At 36.5% G+C, this 17,357-nt stretch overlaps 1 protein-coding gene across 7 annotated transcripts in view; it reads left to right on the forward strand.

Moving 5' to 3' along the window:
• SBF2 (SET binding factor 2) overlaps window positions 1–17,357 on the forward strand; it is a 230,046-nt gene that overhangs the window by 191,219 nt on the left and 21,470 nt on the right. For 3 of the 7 annotated variants that reach the window (XM_086894739.1, XM_086894740.1, XM_023928592.2), the window contains exons 26-31: window positions 3,674–3,872; window positions 5,462–5,658; window positions 9,585–9,722; window positions 10,647–10,742; window positions 14,132–14,203; window positions 16,280–16,464. In XM_086894739.1, coding sequence (XP_086750865.1) covers window positions 3,674–3,872; window positions 5,462–5,658; window positions 9,585–9,722; window positions 10,647–10,742; window positions 14,132–14,203; window positions 16,280–16,464 — 887 coding nt within the window. The remainder of the gene's footprint in view (window positions 1–3,673; window positions 3,873–5,461; window positions 5,659–9,584; window positions 9,723–10,646; window positions 10,743–14,131; window positions 14,204–16,279; window positions 16,465–17,357) is intronic. The other 4 variants (XM_086894741.1, XM_086894742.1, XM_086894744.1 and 1 more) reach the window with 2 other exon arrangements.

The following is a 17,357-nucleotide window of genomic DNA, read 5'->3' on the forward strand; positions in this document are numbered from 1 at the left end:
CTAGACAGGAAAGAGAAGGGTTTCAAATCTGTGCCTTTAGTGAGTGTTTTCTTTTGCAATGAGAAGAGGAAGCTGACTCAATTCAGTGGTACAGCAAAGTACTAGATTATTTTTTAATTATCAAACTATTTAGATATGATATCTTCTAGATCATTTTTACATCATGCTAGCGGAGATGAAACAGCACAGAAGCATGCTGCAGCTTCCATTTATCTCTAGACATCTGACATCTGCAGCTAGTCTGTGATGAGGAAGCAATAACTGGTGAGGTGCAAGAATGAGCAAATTGGAGACTTTTGTAGGTGTGAAACTGGCAAATGATTTCCGAAAACAGCAGCACTTGTTACTACTGAAAATAGCACTTCCCATATTTTTGGTTGAAATTGTTTTGGGGTAGAAGGTAGAAAGGGGTTTGGGTATTTTGTGCAGTTTGTGTGATGGTGTGGAGTTTGACTTTCCCCAAAAAGCCTCTTTTCCTCCCATGTGCTGCTGTCTGTAGAGCCTTATCTGGACCACTGCTAATTTATAATAAACCACTAGAGGGAACCAGATTCTCCTCTACATAAACAGGTGTTGTTTTGTCCAAGCATTCTTTCTTTAAAAAAAAAAACAGAGGCATCTCAGATAATGAAGTGTTCTTCAAACATTGATAATTTCTTCCAAACATCAAACAAGCCAAATTTTCCTGTTGAATATTTGGTCACTGAGCAAGTCAACTCATGTGACTTAGGAGCAGATGTATGAACATTGTCTAAAGCAGGACTGAAGCCTCTGTTCTCTCTGAAATGGAAGAAAGCCAGTCCAGGCGAGCTTAAAAATACTGTTTCTCTTCTTTCATTCCAGATAAAGTGATGAGAAATAGGCAAAAAGAAAGGTTTGGGAAACAGAGGGTGTCTTTAGAGTGCTGAAGAATTACATTCTTAATTGAATTTCCAGCATCTTCCTGAAGTGCTAAGTTAGCATGTGTTCCAATGTTACATGTTCTTTGGTCAGAAACAATTCTGCAGGCTGTACCTGGGTGATTTTGGGGTGATTTTGTGTCACTCACAGACACCAAGCACAGTCATACCTGTGTATTCAGTCTCTTAATGATGGAGAAGTTTGAAGAGTTTTTGCATTGCTGATGCACAAAACAACGGTGTTGTTCCATGAACACGGGTGCCTGTATAAGATTAGCGATAGTCACTTCTTTCCTTCCCTAAAAAAAAATGTAAAATTATAACTTGGGAGTCTGTAGGCCTGCTGCTTTCCAGGTGTCTTGGCTGGGAATGTGTTAAGGTGACCAAAGGCTGAGTTTGCTTTTCTTTCTACACAGCACTGGCACATCAGGGACAGGGAGCTGTCAACAGCAGTGACTCTGCTTCAGACAGAGCCCAGAGAGCCACGGGGAGGAATCACTGCAATTCCTTTGATATTGACTGTTGTGACATTGGCTTTGGCTTTGTTTTTGACTACTTTGCAAGTCTCAAAAACTGAAGTGTAGGAAACTATGCAGGTCTGCCAACAATGAACTATCTACAGCAGGTGATGCACTGTCTTAAAAGAGAAATGTTAAAGATAGGGCTGGAAGGAACTTCAAGAGATCAAGCAGTCCAACTCTGCCCCAAGGCAAGATCAACATACTTCATCTGTTCCTCATAGGTGTTTGCCCAACTTCTTCCTAAAAGCTTTCAAAGGTGAAGGTTCCACAGCTCTAGGCAGCTCATACTAATACTTAAACCATCCTTACTGCTGGAGAAAACAAGCAATTTTCTGAGGTTCAGGACTAAACATCTTCTTGCTGAAATTTAAACCCTTCATTTCTTACTCTGCCACTGTGTACATAGAGAAGAGATGATTCCCCTCATTCTGATAGCAATGCAGAGTAGATTTATGATCTATTGTAATATTCTTCTGTTGTCTTCTGCATGTTAAATCTATGCAGTTCTTTCAGTTCTTTATTAGTCTTGATGGACTTCTGATCATCTTCATTGCTCTTTTCTCAGGTTTCTTTAGGTAGCCCATATAGAACTTGCAATGCGATTTTGAAAACTGGGCACAGTACTGTAGTTACCAGTTGTTGCCAATGAACATCTAATTTCCCTCAAATTCCTCCTCTTCTCTTTGTTTTCAGACTTTAGAATCTCTCAATCATTAGTAAATTCTGTTACTTACAGTGCTTATATGGGTGTGTTCAATAAAACAAGAGCCTTCTTTTGAAAATAGTCATATCTCGGGAACAGTAACACAGAGGGATTATTCCTTGTATTTTTCAAAAGCAAATAAATCACATTAAACTTGAGACAACAAAATATATCTTCATCTCCCTCTTCAGTTTAAGGATGTGGATAGGAGCTCTTAACTTTAGCTTGCTGTGCACAGGAGAGTGTTTTGCGCACTCTGATCACCAATGTACCTGCTTTCATGGGAGAAAAATCCATTGGGGAAAAGATGTTTCACAAAGCACACCTTTATCCTGAGACAGTTAGATTTCCATTCAAAACTGTTAAATACCAAGATTTTGTATGACCCCAAAAAAGTATTTCTGAAACTCATTTAAATTAGTTCGCCATTCGTGCACTTCATACTTCAGGTGTTGTGTGACTTCTTTTTGCCATGACAAATATGAGAAAAAGAGGAAAAAGAGGAGAGATCCAGAGTGTTCAACTTTACTGCTTAGACCAAATAGAGAATTTTTTTTTTCTTTAGCTGAAAGGGCAAAGAAAATTTTTCATTTAGCTTTTATACTGAGATGTGCAGAAAAAAAATCCTAGCAGTACTAGTCCTGTAAATTCTGAATGTTGTCTACTGCCAGTAAAATGTTAATTATAGCATAATTTTTATTTTCTAAATAAGTTTAAATCCCTATTTTATGAAATCCTGTTTTAAGTTTAAATCCTCATGTACTTTCCAGTGCCTCATCCCTGAAGAAATACTTCTCTTATGCACGTTTCAATGCTTCAGGTGGTAGCAAGTGTCTGATACATGCTGTGAGCAGTAAATCTGCTCTCAGAAGTATTTGGAAATGCTTGAAAGTGTCATTAATAGGCAGGTGGCAGGTTTTGTACAAAGACCTTGCTTGACTTGAATTTCAGAGTAGTCTGAACTTGTGACATAGTTTTTTATCTCTCATGTTTGAAGTTTTTTTTGCTCTGGAAAGGGCAGCTGATATGCACGGCTGGAGAAAGCTGCTGCCTGACACTGGAACTGAGACATTCAGAACCCAACAGTCATGTCTTGTGAAATTACAACACTGAAACGTTTCTTAGGCTGGACCAAGCCTTAAAAAATTGTTACCTCTTCTGAAGATAGTTTGAAAAAAAATTGTGTGGGTTAATTTTATCTTGGATCTGTAATGAATCTGTAAAGAATTTGTAAGTTGGTAAAGAAATTATCTGTCTTCAGTTCAAATGAATATGTGAGATAACTTTCTCCAGGATTTTAGCTAGAGAGATGTCAGCTATTCCAGTCACAAGCACAGTAGGTAACTTCATGCTAGTCAGGTTTGATGACTAAAATACTATTTTTAAATATTATTAAAATACTATTTTAGTGTTTATAAACTCTGTAAACTGTGATTTGCACATCCTGGATCTTGCCATTGATCGCTGAGAGCAGGACAAACTTGTTTAGAAGAAAGTAGCCGTGTTTGCTGTGTAACTGCTGGCCTCCCCAGTAAGACTTTTCCCTTTAGTTTCAGATGACAGTGAGCTGCACACCAGTGGTACCCTGAAAGCATCAGAAAAATCAACCATGGAGCAATTAGTAGAAAGAGCCTGTTTTAGGGACTATCAGCGTTTGGGGCTGGGGACCATCAGCACTAATTCTTCTCGCTCAAAAACAGAATACTTGAGAATAACTGCACTGAACAGGATGTATTCCCTCTGCAGGAGGTGAGTTTACCAATGAAGTAGCTGAAACTAGAGGCACATGTACACATGTCTGCATTTATATATTTGCATTTAAAATCTCTTCTGTTCCTAAATAAAAAAGCGAGCTTCAGAAGCAATTATAAATAACTATTCTCTTCAAATTAAAAAGTATGTGTTGGAGTTGACTTCATGAAAGTATTTACTTCAAAAATTTGTCATGTGCTGAAAGTCACATGCTGTGTTTTAGCACATCAGTGTTGCTAAGTCTTTTTTTTTGTTGTTGTGAAAGCTGATGGAGTTTACTGACACTGCCCACAAAAATTCCTTTTCATACAAAAGCCTATCTGCATGAGTCATATCAGAAGACATTTGCATTCTCTAGAGCCAGTTTAGGCTGGTCATTGCTTTCATTATGGACAATGGAATTGCCAGGAAGAAGGGCACAGAAGAAAAATACTAGATCCTTTCTTGTTTTCTGACTTGTCTAGAGTACTGGTTTTGTTTAGTCACCATGGAATATGGAATACAATGCAGATGAAGGCATGAAATCTGTCCATTTTCATTATGCTTTGAACATTATGCAAACAACCCTTTCCCCCCCTAAAACCATGAGCTTTTAATATTCTGTAGGCTTTTTTGAAAATATAATTAGTATCTGAAAGAATTACAAATCTCAGGATATAAATACTTACCTACTGCTATATTACTGTGGTTGCTGTGTAGACTGTAAATACCATGTACATTTATTTTATCTGGGGGCAGTTGAATAAATGTCCAAGAATTGAATTTGCAGGAACAGTGTATATTGTAGAGAGAATAAAAGTTGTTTAGTAAGCAGTAGCTGTTTCTTGTTCCTCATCTTAGTTTCTCCTTACACATGATACTGGCACTTGAATTTTTTGGGGGAGATAGAAAATCCTGTTTCATATTGCTTGAATCCTTCTTTCACTGACATGAACAAAACTACCATCTTCTGTGTTTCCTTTTTTTAAAGGTATTATATCAGTAATTTCCTGGTCTCTCAGTGGATAGCAGTGTTTTAAACAGAACAAAAGATGCAGTGTCAAGCACTCTATTCTATTACTCTGACTGTAAAATTTAAATGTATTTTTCCATAAACCAAAAGCTATTGTTTTCATTGTGATACTTTAGGCAATCTAACATTCTTTCCTTTCAATTCTCATATTTCATATACAATTGTCAAAACAGAATTACTGCATAATTTGTGTACCTCAAAATTCTGTTTTCTGTCATGCTTAAAAATACGGCTTCATTGTAGTGACAGATAAGAGATATGCTAAGAAGACAAATAATACCAAATAAAATGTAACCTTAAATGGAAAGTGATTAGTAATGACAGTCTCAAAAATTTTTCATAATTCAATTTCTATTTAAAATGCAGTTTGCTTAAATTAATGTATTTGCTAGGCTCGAACCAAAAATTACTTTACAAATGAAAGTAATTCTAACAGTTAAGGTATATTTTGTTAAGATGCGTTTTCAACTTGTTGTTTTAAGAATCTTTTTTTTTTTTTTCATTGCTGAGCATTTTGAAAGCAATTTTAATTGTTGAGTTTGGTTTGTTTGTTTTTATTTTGCTGTTGATGCAGTTATCCTGGGCTGCTGGTGGTGCCCCAGTCTGTGCAGGACAGCAGCCTGCAGAGAGTGGCTCGCTGCTACCGCCACAATCGCCTGCCCGTTGTCTGCTGGAAGAACACTAAAAACAGCACTCTGCTGCTGAGGTCTGGGGGCTTCCATGGAAAAAGTGTGGTGGGCCTCTTCAAATCCCAAAACACACATCCCACGGGTGAGTTGGTGCAGCCAGGCTTTCTGGAGAGGGAATTTCACCTGGAAACGTTTATTGTGCCAAAGGAAAATCGGTGATTCGATTGAATCAAAGGTCTCAGGATATCAGTGGTTATCTGATATTATTAGCTACTGTATGTCAACATCCTGAACTGTATGAAAGCAGTTCAAAAAATGTGAATTAATGATTTGGACAGGGATTGGGTCAACACAAGATTTATCAGAATAGTTAGTTTTTCAGAAGAATGTAATATTAGGGTAACATTCATTTTGGATATAACATTTGTTGACTTCCATCATTCACAGGCAGTGTTTAGGATACTTCTGACTGCCTGGATTTCCATCTCATGCTGATGGCTTTTTGCAGAATTAATTTCATGCCAAGAACGAGTCTCTATTTTCTTTAATCAAACTGATAGTTGTTTAGAAATTATTCCAGAATTAGGCCATCATTTTTCTTTCTGGAGGAAGAAGAGATGTGAGGTTGAATTGGAGTACCAGAAACTCATTAAGGCAGCAAAGAAATTCTTTTGTCCTGTTTATGTTTGGGTTTCTCCCTAGAAATGGCTAGAATGCAACTAAAAGTTTTGACTCTATTCATGTTCTATAGAATTTTTCAAAACCTCTAAGAAGCATATTGTACACTTATGCACAAGTGCCATAAATGTAATTTGAAGATTTAATGATTTAAATATTTTTTACATAGTCCTCCATAATTTTTCCTTCACAGAATACCTTGATGAAAGTCACATTTTTCCTTCTTTTTAAGAGCAATTTATATCACACATAAGGAGTTTTTGTGTGTATCAAAAGCACCTTTAAAATCTCATTATTTCAAAGATATTAGAAAAATGTTTTTAATGTTAGTTTGTGGACTGACTATTAAGGTTAATTTGAGAATCACTAATTATCTACTGAATATTCATTGCTCTAACATTGATTGAGTGTATCTCTTCAGTGTTTTGTGGGAGCATTTTTTTAGTTGGAGTGATGAGCAATGAAGGCAATGAATTGAAATTTATATAATGCCTTTTTGTGGAAAGGATTAATAAAATGAATCAGTGAAGTATTACCCATAGTTGACACAGCAGCTGCCAAAGCTGGTGGCTACACCAGTTCTTCCACATGCTCATGGTGTGAATCCCAGGCATGGCAATTCAAATGTTAAATCTTCAACTGATTTAACACTGATTGTCCTGGCTGAAATACAAATGAGGCATCTTGAACCTGCTGCAAATAGAGAATAAACTGAAAAACAAACTTGCAGGAACAATCTCAAAATTATGCAAAGACAAACACTTCTATGTTTTCTGTAGTAGTTTCCTGATGGTTTCTTTTCTTAATTTTATATAACCTTTTATATTGCCATTGCCATTTGTCCAGCAGAATATTATGGAGTAGATAAATGGATTGACAATAGCTGTGTCTGACACTTGCTTCTGGAGTTACTGTTTCTTTTAAAGTGTGAAGAAATTGGAGACTTCCTCAGGAAGGTGCAGCAAGGAAAATGGAGAATATTTCTAGGGTGCTAATCTTACTCTTAATGAAGTTGAAGCTCATTGAAACAAAGCTGATGAACAAAGGTAGTTACACACAGCTGCCTCAGCAGGAGTTGTGTGCAGAGAAGGAAAAGTCTATAATGAAAAGTGCCTTGTGAAGCAAACTAAAAGGACAAAGATAATCTGAAATTAAATTCAGACTGACAGATTCATTCTTTCCTAAGCAGAGACTTCACAGGGGTAGATTTTTTTATTGGTCAGTTCTGGATTGATACAGAGAAACAAGGAGGGCCTGCTGGAACTTAGTTTTTGTGATCTCCTGTTGCGTGGTGTGTTACGCAAGTTTTCAAAGCATAGTGGGAGGTCAATATGTTATATAAGAAGCACAGAACATATCTTTAGAGAAATTATGCACAGTGCTTAATTTCTGTGTGGAACCAAACTGCATGTGCAACAGAATTGTATTTTCTTATGTCTGTCCAAAAAAAAAAATTATTAGCAGATGTTCAAATATGAGATGGAGAGTATATACCTCCTTTTGAAATGTTCCTTTGAATCTGCAAGTTGATTTCTGAATTACTTTGACCTCGCTGGGAATTTTGTTGCAGAGCAATGTAGTTCTAAATATGACATTCTACACTTAAATTAGCATTTATTGGTCAGCTACCCTGTGGAAAGAACATTTATGTTTCTTGGATGTAGTAACACTATCCAAGAGAACATTTATCTTGGTTCAGGCTTAATTAGTGATTGCATTGTAGTGACTTGTAAGATAAAGGTGGAGTAACCTGTGACCAGGCATATAAAGCACACATTAGCATTTCAGGACTAAGCAATGCATTTCTTTCCTGAGATAAACACAAAATTAGATGGGAAAAAATTGCTACCAGACTCTCTATCTCTTATCTTCTGTTTAAATCCGTGTTGCTGTGGTGACCTTCACGTGTGACACAGCCCTTGGGAGGTGGTCATTTCATAGAAATCCCAGTTGAACTGTGCTGGGATGGGGCAATCTTTAAGTCATCTCTGTATGCTGCTCTGGTGGGATGAATTGTGGTAAGGATGAAGGGCAAATTTTCCATCTCCCATCCTTCGCAAGGACATTTTTGCCCTCAGTCTTTAATTCTGATACCTGCTTGGTTCAATGACAGGCTTTGATGTGAGTCAGACTGTTTTCTAAAGCACACACAATACTCTTTACAGAATAAAACTGTGACAGTGTGAGTGGCATAGGCATTATCCTTTCATTTAGACAGTTCATTTCTTTCAATTTAACTAAATTGTTAAGACCTAAATTGACTTTTTATAGTATTACTTCAAGGTCTAGAGGACCCAGAGATCATCCCAGTGGATTTCAGGATGTGTAAATCCTGCTTGGGAATAAAAGAGAAAATATTGTTCCTGCTCAGGCTTTTTCCACTTTGTCAGACAGAAACAGCATGTTTCCTGTAGGAAACATCATCACATCCTAATTGTGCTTTCAATTCAGATACTAATTTCTATCTTGAAATTCCTTTTGCCACCTCCAGCTAATTAGCTTACTGTCTATTAGTCTCCAGCATAGAATGAGATTGGATTATCATTGGAGAAAACTATTTATAAATTACCACTGTGTTTTTCAAAATATGCTCAATCAAATTCTTTGTCTCTGTCTCTTATTCCAAATCTTGGCTCTTGTGAGCAAGATACCAAATGCTGGTTTAAGCAGCTATGAAACTTTTGCCCTATATAAAGTCCAAAGATGTCTTTGGATGTCAATAAACTGGAATTCCCAAAATTTTGTTTGGCATTTGAAAAAAACGTTAACTATTTTGTCATTGTGCTGTGGTCCAGGACCTGAGCTTCATCTCCTTTCCTTAAGTCCTTGCACCTGGACACAATGGGTGGAGTTTTTCTGATTTGGATTATTTGTTTTTCTTATTTTTGAGGTATTTTTCCCTTGGTTGTGTGTTGTGTTAATGGTTTCTTGACTTTTTTTATGGATATTGTATCTCAAGGAACCTCCAAGTACAGGTAAGTAACCTTCCCTTTCTGGAATGAGGAAGAGCTGGTTGAGTGTGGTTTTAACTTGTAAGTAGCACAAACTTGGAAATGTTACTTTTGTTTGGCGAGTGAAGGGAAAGCTGCATTATCTTCACTCGGTTTGTGCTGATCACACAATGGCCAGTGATGAATGTTTTACATAGTGACCATGAGGTAAAAGTTTCAGAAGTTCAGCTTTGTGTGGAATGCAAGAGAACATTGCTGCATCCTGCTGTGCAGCCAGCACATGAACAGCTTGTCATCAGAGGAAAGGCTTTTTGAACCTTTGACAGGCAAACCAGGACATTTTCCATGCTCTGCTTTACACAGTAAGCCTTTTATTCTATGTATTTACGAATCGTGTTTTTTCTTCTTTTAATGCATTCCATTCTTCTTGTGACTCTAGCTCCCACTTCTCTAGAATCTTCAAGCAGTATAGAACAGGAGAAATACCTACAAGCCTTGCTGAATGTGATATCCGTCCACTGCAAAATGAATGGCAGTAATACACTCACTGTTAGCCCAACCATTGCTCTGTCTCCAGGTAAAATTGGTTTGTACAGTGCTTTTTTCTGGCTGAGAAGTGATTTTTCTCTGATTTGGTGCTAGTTCCATATGAATTCTGTTGTTTCTTTATTCTTAGTCTTTCCAGAGCCTATTTGCTTTTACTTTCAGTGAATATGCTTTCTCTGTGTAAAGGATGTTTATAATCTTTTCTGAAATACTTTTCAATATTGATCTAGTAAAGTCTTTTGGAACTAATTAAGCATAAACAGCATATTGAATAAAAGGCTACCAAATTTAAAAGGATGCAAATTTGCTCTTTTTTATATAATGAGGCAAAATCTGCTCTGTTCTATATAATGAGGAAGTATGAGGTTGCAAGATCAGAACGGATAACATTGTTTAGGTGCAGCAGCAATAGAAGACATATTCTTTATGCATTGCATATCATAATGGGTTTCTACTAATGTAATTTCCAAGTAGAGCTCTTTTTGCAGTGAAAACTCTAATAAAATACACCATTTTAGTTATGCCTTGGTGGAACCATGAAGAAATTAATCCATGTTTTATTTCAGTTATTTTATGATGAAAGCTGGTGAGGTTTAGGTGTCCCCAGCGTGTCAGGAAGGACTATGTGACTTGAAATTGTGTCTCTGTCTTGTCTTACTTGGTTGCAATTGGCCTAATACTGCCAAACAGTGGCTTTTCTTGTAAAGTAACACCATCCCAAAGTGTGTGTGCTTTGCTTCATTTATTGTAAAATATGTTGATTGCTTAGCTGTATCTAACACCTCCATACTGTTGCCAATGTACGCATTTGTCTTAAAAAATAAATCTGAAGTACAAAATTGGCAAGAATTAGCTGTATTGGGTGAAAAAGGGCATTTTATCAGTCATATTAAGTGTTAGTCTGGTTAACACTGTAGCTTTTTTAATCTTCTATTCTTTTTTTGGCTGACTTTAGGCACTGAAACGAGGGCTTCAAGAATGTCTACTGTGTTTAAGCAGGTAGTGCCAGGACATTTGGATGTAAATCTATCCAATAGCTTTGCTCGAGGAGGTTAGTAAGACTAGCTCAAAGTCTATTATTTGAAGTAATAAATGATGAAAAAATGTTAGTGAAATAAAAATAATTATACTCTTTATTGATTCATTGCTCTGTGAAACAACAAAACAGAAATTAGATTGGCCTCAGTCCACAACATGATCTAATTTCTGTTCAAATCCTTTACTTACCATTGAAATAAAGTTGGTTTCATGTTGGAATTAGTGAAAAATTAAACACTCAGATAGGGATTATGTTTCTAAATTATTTGGAATTCATCTATATTTTTAATTTGTATATGTATGGCCTGAAAACGCATATTTTTATATAAGAATTTAATAGACTTTAGAGTCTGCAATTACAGATCATTCCAATGCATGTCTGAAACTTAGCTGATGCTTCATAACATTACAAATAATCTGTGCATAATTTTACTCTAAGGAGTAGAGAGTTATGTGGCCAGGTCTAGTAAGGAGAGAGGTACAGTACATTCTCTGGAAATAGTTGTTCTTAGGCACAGGGGCTCATCAGTGTCATTGCTACAAGAACCTTTCATTATGTTTGAGGGATTCCAACTACTTCTACACTTCTAGTCTGATGAAGTCATGATTTTTTTAATGTGCAACATGTGCATAAATTAGTGCACCAAATTTCTTAAATACGTTTGTTAAAATAGGGATGAATCTATTCTGTAAGAGAGCACATTTATATTTGATTTATTACCTTTCAGCCATGAAGGCTCTTTATAATTATTTCTAAGTTGTTTTTCTTCTCTTTTGATACCTCATCTAAAATGAGTTTAGATTTACATTGACCTGCTGAGGTCCATTCCAACCTGAATCTTCTTGTGTGATACAAAACCCACAGCCTCATATGAGGAAGGATAAAAATACTTAGAGAGAAAAACTTCCAGAAGAGGTGGATGGGATTAAGAAAATGAGAGAAGGAAAAACACAAGAGGGAGGGGAAAAGGAAGAGATGTATAAGGAAGTGATGAGAGAATTGTAGCAGAAGGGAAGAGAGGAAGGGCAGGAGAGGACATGGGGATCACCAAAGAGTGGGTAATTCTGGGCATTTTTGTTAATCATAGGAAATGCGTATTTCTTATCAAAGAGTTTTGTTTATGACCTGTGCTCCCTGTGTTGTTACTGTGTCGTAGCTGGGGATGAGTAAAGCTGGTGATCTGGGTGAGACAGCTGGGGCTGAAGAGAGCAGGAGGGAGTAGTGGCTGCAGCTGTTGGATAAAGGATGCTGTGCCCAGGCTGAGCGCTGGAGCAGTGGCAGTGCTGCTGGCTGACAGCAGAGCTTTGGTTGTGTTCCATCCCCTTGTGCCAGCACAACAGCAGCCAAGTGGTGCAGATAAGTCAGGGAAAGCTCGATGGTTGCTGTGTGGAAGTTGTCTTTTGAAGATAAAGGGATTACTGAAATAACTGCTGCTGGTTTCTAGGATTAGAGTTCGTGGTAAGTGTGATAGGATGAGTTTGTTGCTACTCAAAGAAGAAGAAAGGAGCCTGAAGGCAGTGTTAGGTCACAGACGTGTTGTTTTATTGGACATTGAAATCTCTTGGCTAGATTCCAGCAGTAATCAGGAAGAGGGCAGGGAAGTTATCTTGTGTCTTTCTGGATCGCTGCCACACCTGCCCTGGGTATCTGAAAGGTGTCTGTTCACAGCTCAGCAGGACTTGGGAGGACTTTGCTGAAACATAAGAATGTTTGACAAGTACAGTGGGAGCCCTAGGGAAGGTGAGAAGTTGACAGGGGAAGAGAGAGCAGAGAAAGGGAATATCTCCCTGGGGGTTTTTTTAGATTAGCTGACACAATTCTTTTAAAAGAAATTTAAAAATACACAGAGTATATAAAATCTCTAAAATTGTTCTCAAACCTGTTGTTACGAAGTTCCTGACTACTTTTTCACAGCTAGATATATTTCACATGTGAAGCAGCAAGCAGCTATGGGTTATACACTACACTGCTAAATACAATAGCAGTGTTTTTGTGGTTTGGATTCTGGAGCACTCTTTCTTTCCTTGTATTTATTATCACACATAGCAGGGCTCAAAAGCCAGGTTCAGCTATGATACAGCAGTAGAAAATTATATTTTCTATTTTTTTGTGCCAGACCATTTATTTGTAATACCTATAATTTAAAAATATAAGTTAGGATACATGTTCCAGTGCCTGAATCGTATTTCTCATTTTTTAAAAACCATCATTATTCTGAACACTCATCAGTTGTTCTGAATATTTGTGTCTGTGTCAAGTATGATTTTTTTACTTTATCTGGAACATTGTCACGAAGCATTTGCCCAAAGCTCAGTCAAGTTGGTTTTGATCTGAAATAGTTGGTCTAATAGTTATGTTTCATAATATAATTTCATTCTTTGACCTTTTCATGGTTGATATTTTTCATGAGAATTGTAAGTTCATTCAAAAGCCATAGCTTTTCCACTTATATTACTTTGTCAGTATAATGTGGTTCTACAGAGCAGCAGTTCAAACCTGGCATTGTTGTGTAATTTAGCAGAATAAAAAGTTTTCTCAGGAAGTTTTGCTGCTATTGGAGAAATACTAGGATATTTATAATTAAAAAATACAGACCCAGCTCAGAGAATTAGTTTCAAAGCAGGAAACATTAATGTTTTGCGTGTGTACTCAAATACAATTCACTCAAATTCTTCAAAAGAAAATTAAGTATTCTACTTTAGTAGAATATTTGTATTAAAAGGACTCGGTTATGTTGATGTGGATTTTGGGCCGAAGACACATGCACTGATAAACATATAAGTCTCTCACAGAAAATGATGATTTTTGCAAGGGGAGAGAGGGTCTCTTTCTGTGGTAGATATTACATGTTTTCTAAATTATATACTTGTACACAGGCCATTTAAACATGTTTTAAGGTGTATAGAACTAATATATTGCATTCTGCTTTAATTTTGAGGTCCATCAAATGCTACACTTAACGTCCCTAGACTAAACCAGTTTTTGTAACAGGCATTACTGTTGAGATTTTTAATTAAACTAACTTTCAACTGGATGGAAACTTTCAATAAATTATTCAACAGAATGATTTAATCATTACATTTCCTTTGGTATTATAATTATGAAAAAACACATGATGGCTTTGCTACATGTTTGAAGCGATTGCAATGACAATGAAAATTATTCCTGTTTGATAAATGGATACCTCCTTCCCATTTTATATTGGTTTTGTGGCTTGATTGATGTTTTGTCTTGTGATGCCTAAGATTTGTGCTGTCTGATAAATCATGTACTATAAAGAAATGCAATATATACCAGATCTTTGGAAATTAATAAGTAACCCTTTTCTTCTCTCCTGCAATGTGTTTCGCTGCAATGTGCATTCCATTCCTCCTCCTTCTGTCTTAACTGTTATCTGCCAGTGCTTGGGTACAGAGATAAATGTTTCACTCATTCCAATTCCAAATCAGCAACTAAGGAAAGAGTCCATCAAGGTACTGTATTCTGTATCCTGAAAGCCCATTCTTTTCTACCATCCTCTGCTACAATGTCTTAATTCATTCTAAAGTGATACTGACAGAAAGCTTTGTTTCTGCATTAACATTTCTCCATTAAAATTTGGGGGTGTTTATCTCAGTGTTGTGGATTTGTTATGTTTTGAGGTTTTTTGCCCATTGAATGTATGCACAGTGATGTAATACAGCAATATGTAGAAAATTTTCTCTGTGAAAGCTTTAAACAGCTGAAAATCAGGTCTGGAAAAGAGTTAAGTATTCCTACTGCTTTAGTAAAATAGCTTACCTTGTCAATTAATTACTTTTCATAGTTATTAATGTTAATCAGCAGGGGAAAATTGATTACTGTCAAACCAGAAAGTCATAATAATACAGTGTATGCCAAATAATGAAAGCAAGATAGTCCTAACAAAAATAAACTACTAGGCAAAAGTACAATAGAAACATAATTGTGCCTTTTAATCACTGCTGTCCATGCTGGTAAACATGGTCATCTGCATGTGTTTGTAGCCACTTTTGTTGCTTTTGGTGTGCCACAAGTTCTGAGGATGGGTGCATTTGTGAAATGCTCCAAAGTGTCACTGTGTATTTTTGTACACTTCATTTTTGGGGACAGCAGTCTGTGTTGGAGCTTCCATTTTTCATACCAAATGAATGAGAACTTTTTTCTCTTATTAAGTGTTTGCTGTGATTTCTGCTTGCTAAAGTCTTTACTATTTCACATGTAGTAGCTGCAACGTAGAATAAAAATTTGTGCTAAACACACTCCTTTACCACTTGAGGTGTTTTATAAAAGTGGCTGGCTGTGAAGTGGGAGCTTTTGAGAGCTGTTTCTGACTCAGAACTCCTTGTCAGCCACTCTCAGTTGCTGCAGTTCATCTGCTCACATCCCAGACCAGCAGCCAGACAGGCAGACAAGCTAAGCCGTACAGACAAGTCCTTGTTGAGAGTTATTGTACAGAATTATTTTTTAATAGAAACCCAATCCTGCTTCTAAAAAAACAGAGTAAAATTATTTTGTTGGTTGAACTATCTCATTGGAATTGACTGTTATCTGCATCTTTTTTCCTCTGTGCAAGAAATGTTAACTATGCACATTATTGTGTTTTCCTAAAGAGAGGTGGGTGTCAGTCCTATAGTATCTAAATTTCTAGTACTATGAGGTATTTCTGGTGCCTCTTTTGGATATCTTGCTTCACAGATTTATGGACAAGAGTCTCTTCTGATAATCTGATTTACTGCATAGTGGGATAAAGAATTTCACACTGCCATTTGGATGCCAAATTTAGTATACTTTGAGAGATTTGATTTTCAAGTAGTGCTGTTCATACTCTGAGAATCCAATACCTTTCACATGCTTAACATTGCACACACAAAAACATTCTCTGGTTATTAATTGAGGTAGAAGAAACAGAAAAATATTTACTGCTTGTCTTTTCTTCTAGCACTAAACAGGCCTTGGCAATCCGGTTTATCACTACTTTATGTTAAAATCACCCAAACTTACTCAAGCATGATAAGATTAGAGAATGTCTGCATGCTGCAGGAGTTTCCTCCCCTGGCAGTGCCAATAGAGCTGCAGCAGCATTGTGCAAACTCAGAGTTCTGTTGGGATATTGGTGTGATGCCTTTCAAAAATTGCTGCTTGCAGATGCAGTCCGTGGTTCCCCATCACCCTGCACTTCATGTTGTTGCTGGCTTTGGGATTTCTGTACTTTCCTGATTTCTGTCCCTCTAGGAATTTCATTTCCATGCTCTTACATGGCCATTGCTATTTGCAAATTGGGATTTATCACTGTGTTATTGATACCCCAGCAGCTGTTTTCTCTACAGCAGAAAGCGCAGTGCAGAGTTAAATGAGCGGCTGAGGTTAAACAACAATGCAATAGGATGGTTTTGGCAATTTTTGTTACAAATCTATTTCTTTCCATTACAAAGAATTATAATTATATCCTGTGAGGGATGCATGTGACATGTTTAAGCATATGTCTAAGTAATTATGGTCTCCAGTGCCTCACACAAAGTGTTTTTTAAATATTCTTCATCCTTGTGAAGGTGTATGGGCGAGTCTTCGTTCCAGCAACCGATTTATCAACACTCAGACTCCATTCATTGATGTGGGTGCAAGACTTGCAGGGAAAGATAACACCCCTCCCTACAGCAGCAGCTCTTTCCTGCAAAGTCAGCTTCTGAGGAGACAAGCAGCCCTTTATATATTTGGAGAAAAATCTCAGTTACGGGTAATGACAATGTTTAATTATTTTTTTTTATGTTTAATGTAGTTTTAATTTGGTTGAGTTTAATTATTCTCATGTTGTTACAAATAGAAAATGATGTTCAAGATAACATGGGAATATGTTATGAAGGAAACAAGACATTGTTAGCCAGGGAAGTAATTATCAGAGAAGGAAATCTTCATTAATGTGGGCAGCACTAAAGTCACATAAAGCCAATGATGAGAATAAGGCCGAGCCAGAACTCCTGATTTGATTACATGAAGAGGACCATGATGGCTACAATTTTGTACATATTATTTGATAGATTTTAATGTTTTAGATGCCATTTTTTGAAAAACGGGTGTCCTCTAATTCTTAGTAGTTTTACTTGTTTTCTGAAAATGTTTTTTAGGGTTTTTTTTAAACTCTGCATTCAATGCATAAAAAAACGGGGTTTTTTCTACTTTCTTGTTCAAAATGTTAACATACATGAAATATTAATGTATTTTTTGAAATACAAAAGGTCTAAAACCCATTATTGGTAGTAGGAAAATACATCACTATTCATTTTTTTCTGAAATTATGTTCTATCAGGAGGTGGAGGAGACATGCTGTAACAGAATAATGCATCAATTACAGAATTAAATTACTATATTCTACTAATAATGGCTGTTTCTATTTGTTGGATCTCTTGATGAACGATAAGTGAAGAGTTCAGTCATGCATCTACAGCTGTGTAGCAGAAATTACTGCTCTATTCTAATTATCACATCCCATAAATTGATAAGGAGAACAGAAATAGACAACATTTTAAAGAAATTATGCCACTTTCCTCAGTTGCTTTTGTCATGCGTTACTACAGCTTACCATTGTTCAGTTTTTGAATGTATTTTTGAACCATGCCAAAATATAAACAG

Source organism: Cyanistes caeruleus, chromosome 6, assembly GCF_971803275.1.
Source record: "Cyanistes caeruleus chromosome 6, bCyaCae1.hap1.1, whole genome shotgun sequence".
NCBI lineage: Eukaryota > Metazoa > Chordata > Aves > Passeriformes > Paridae > Cyanistes > Cyanistes caeruleus.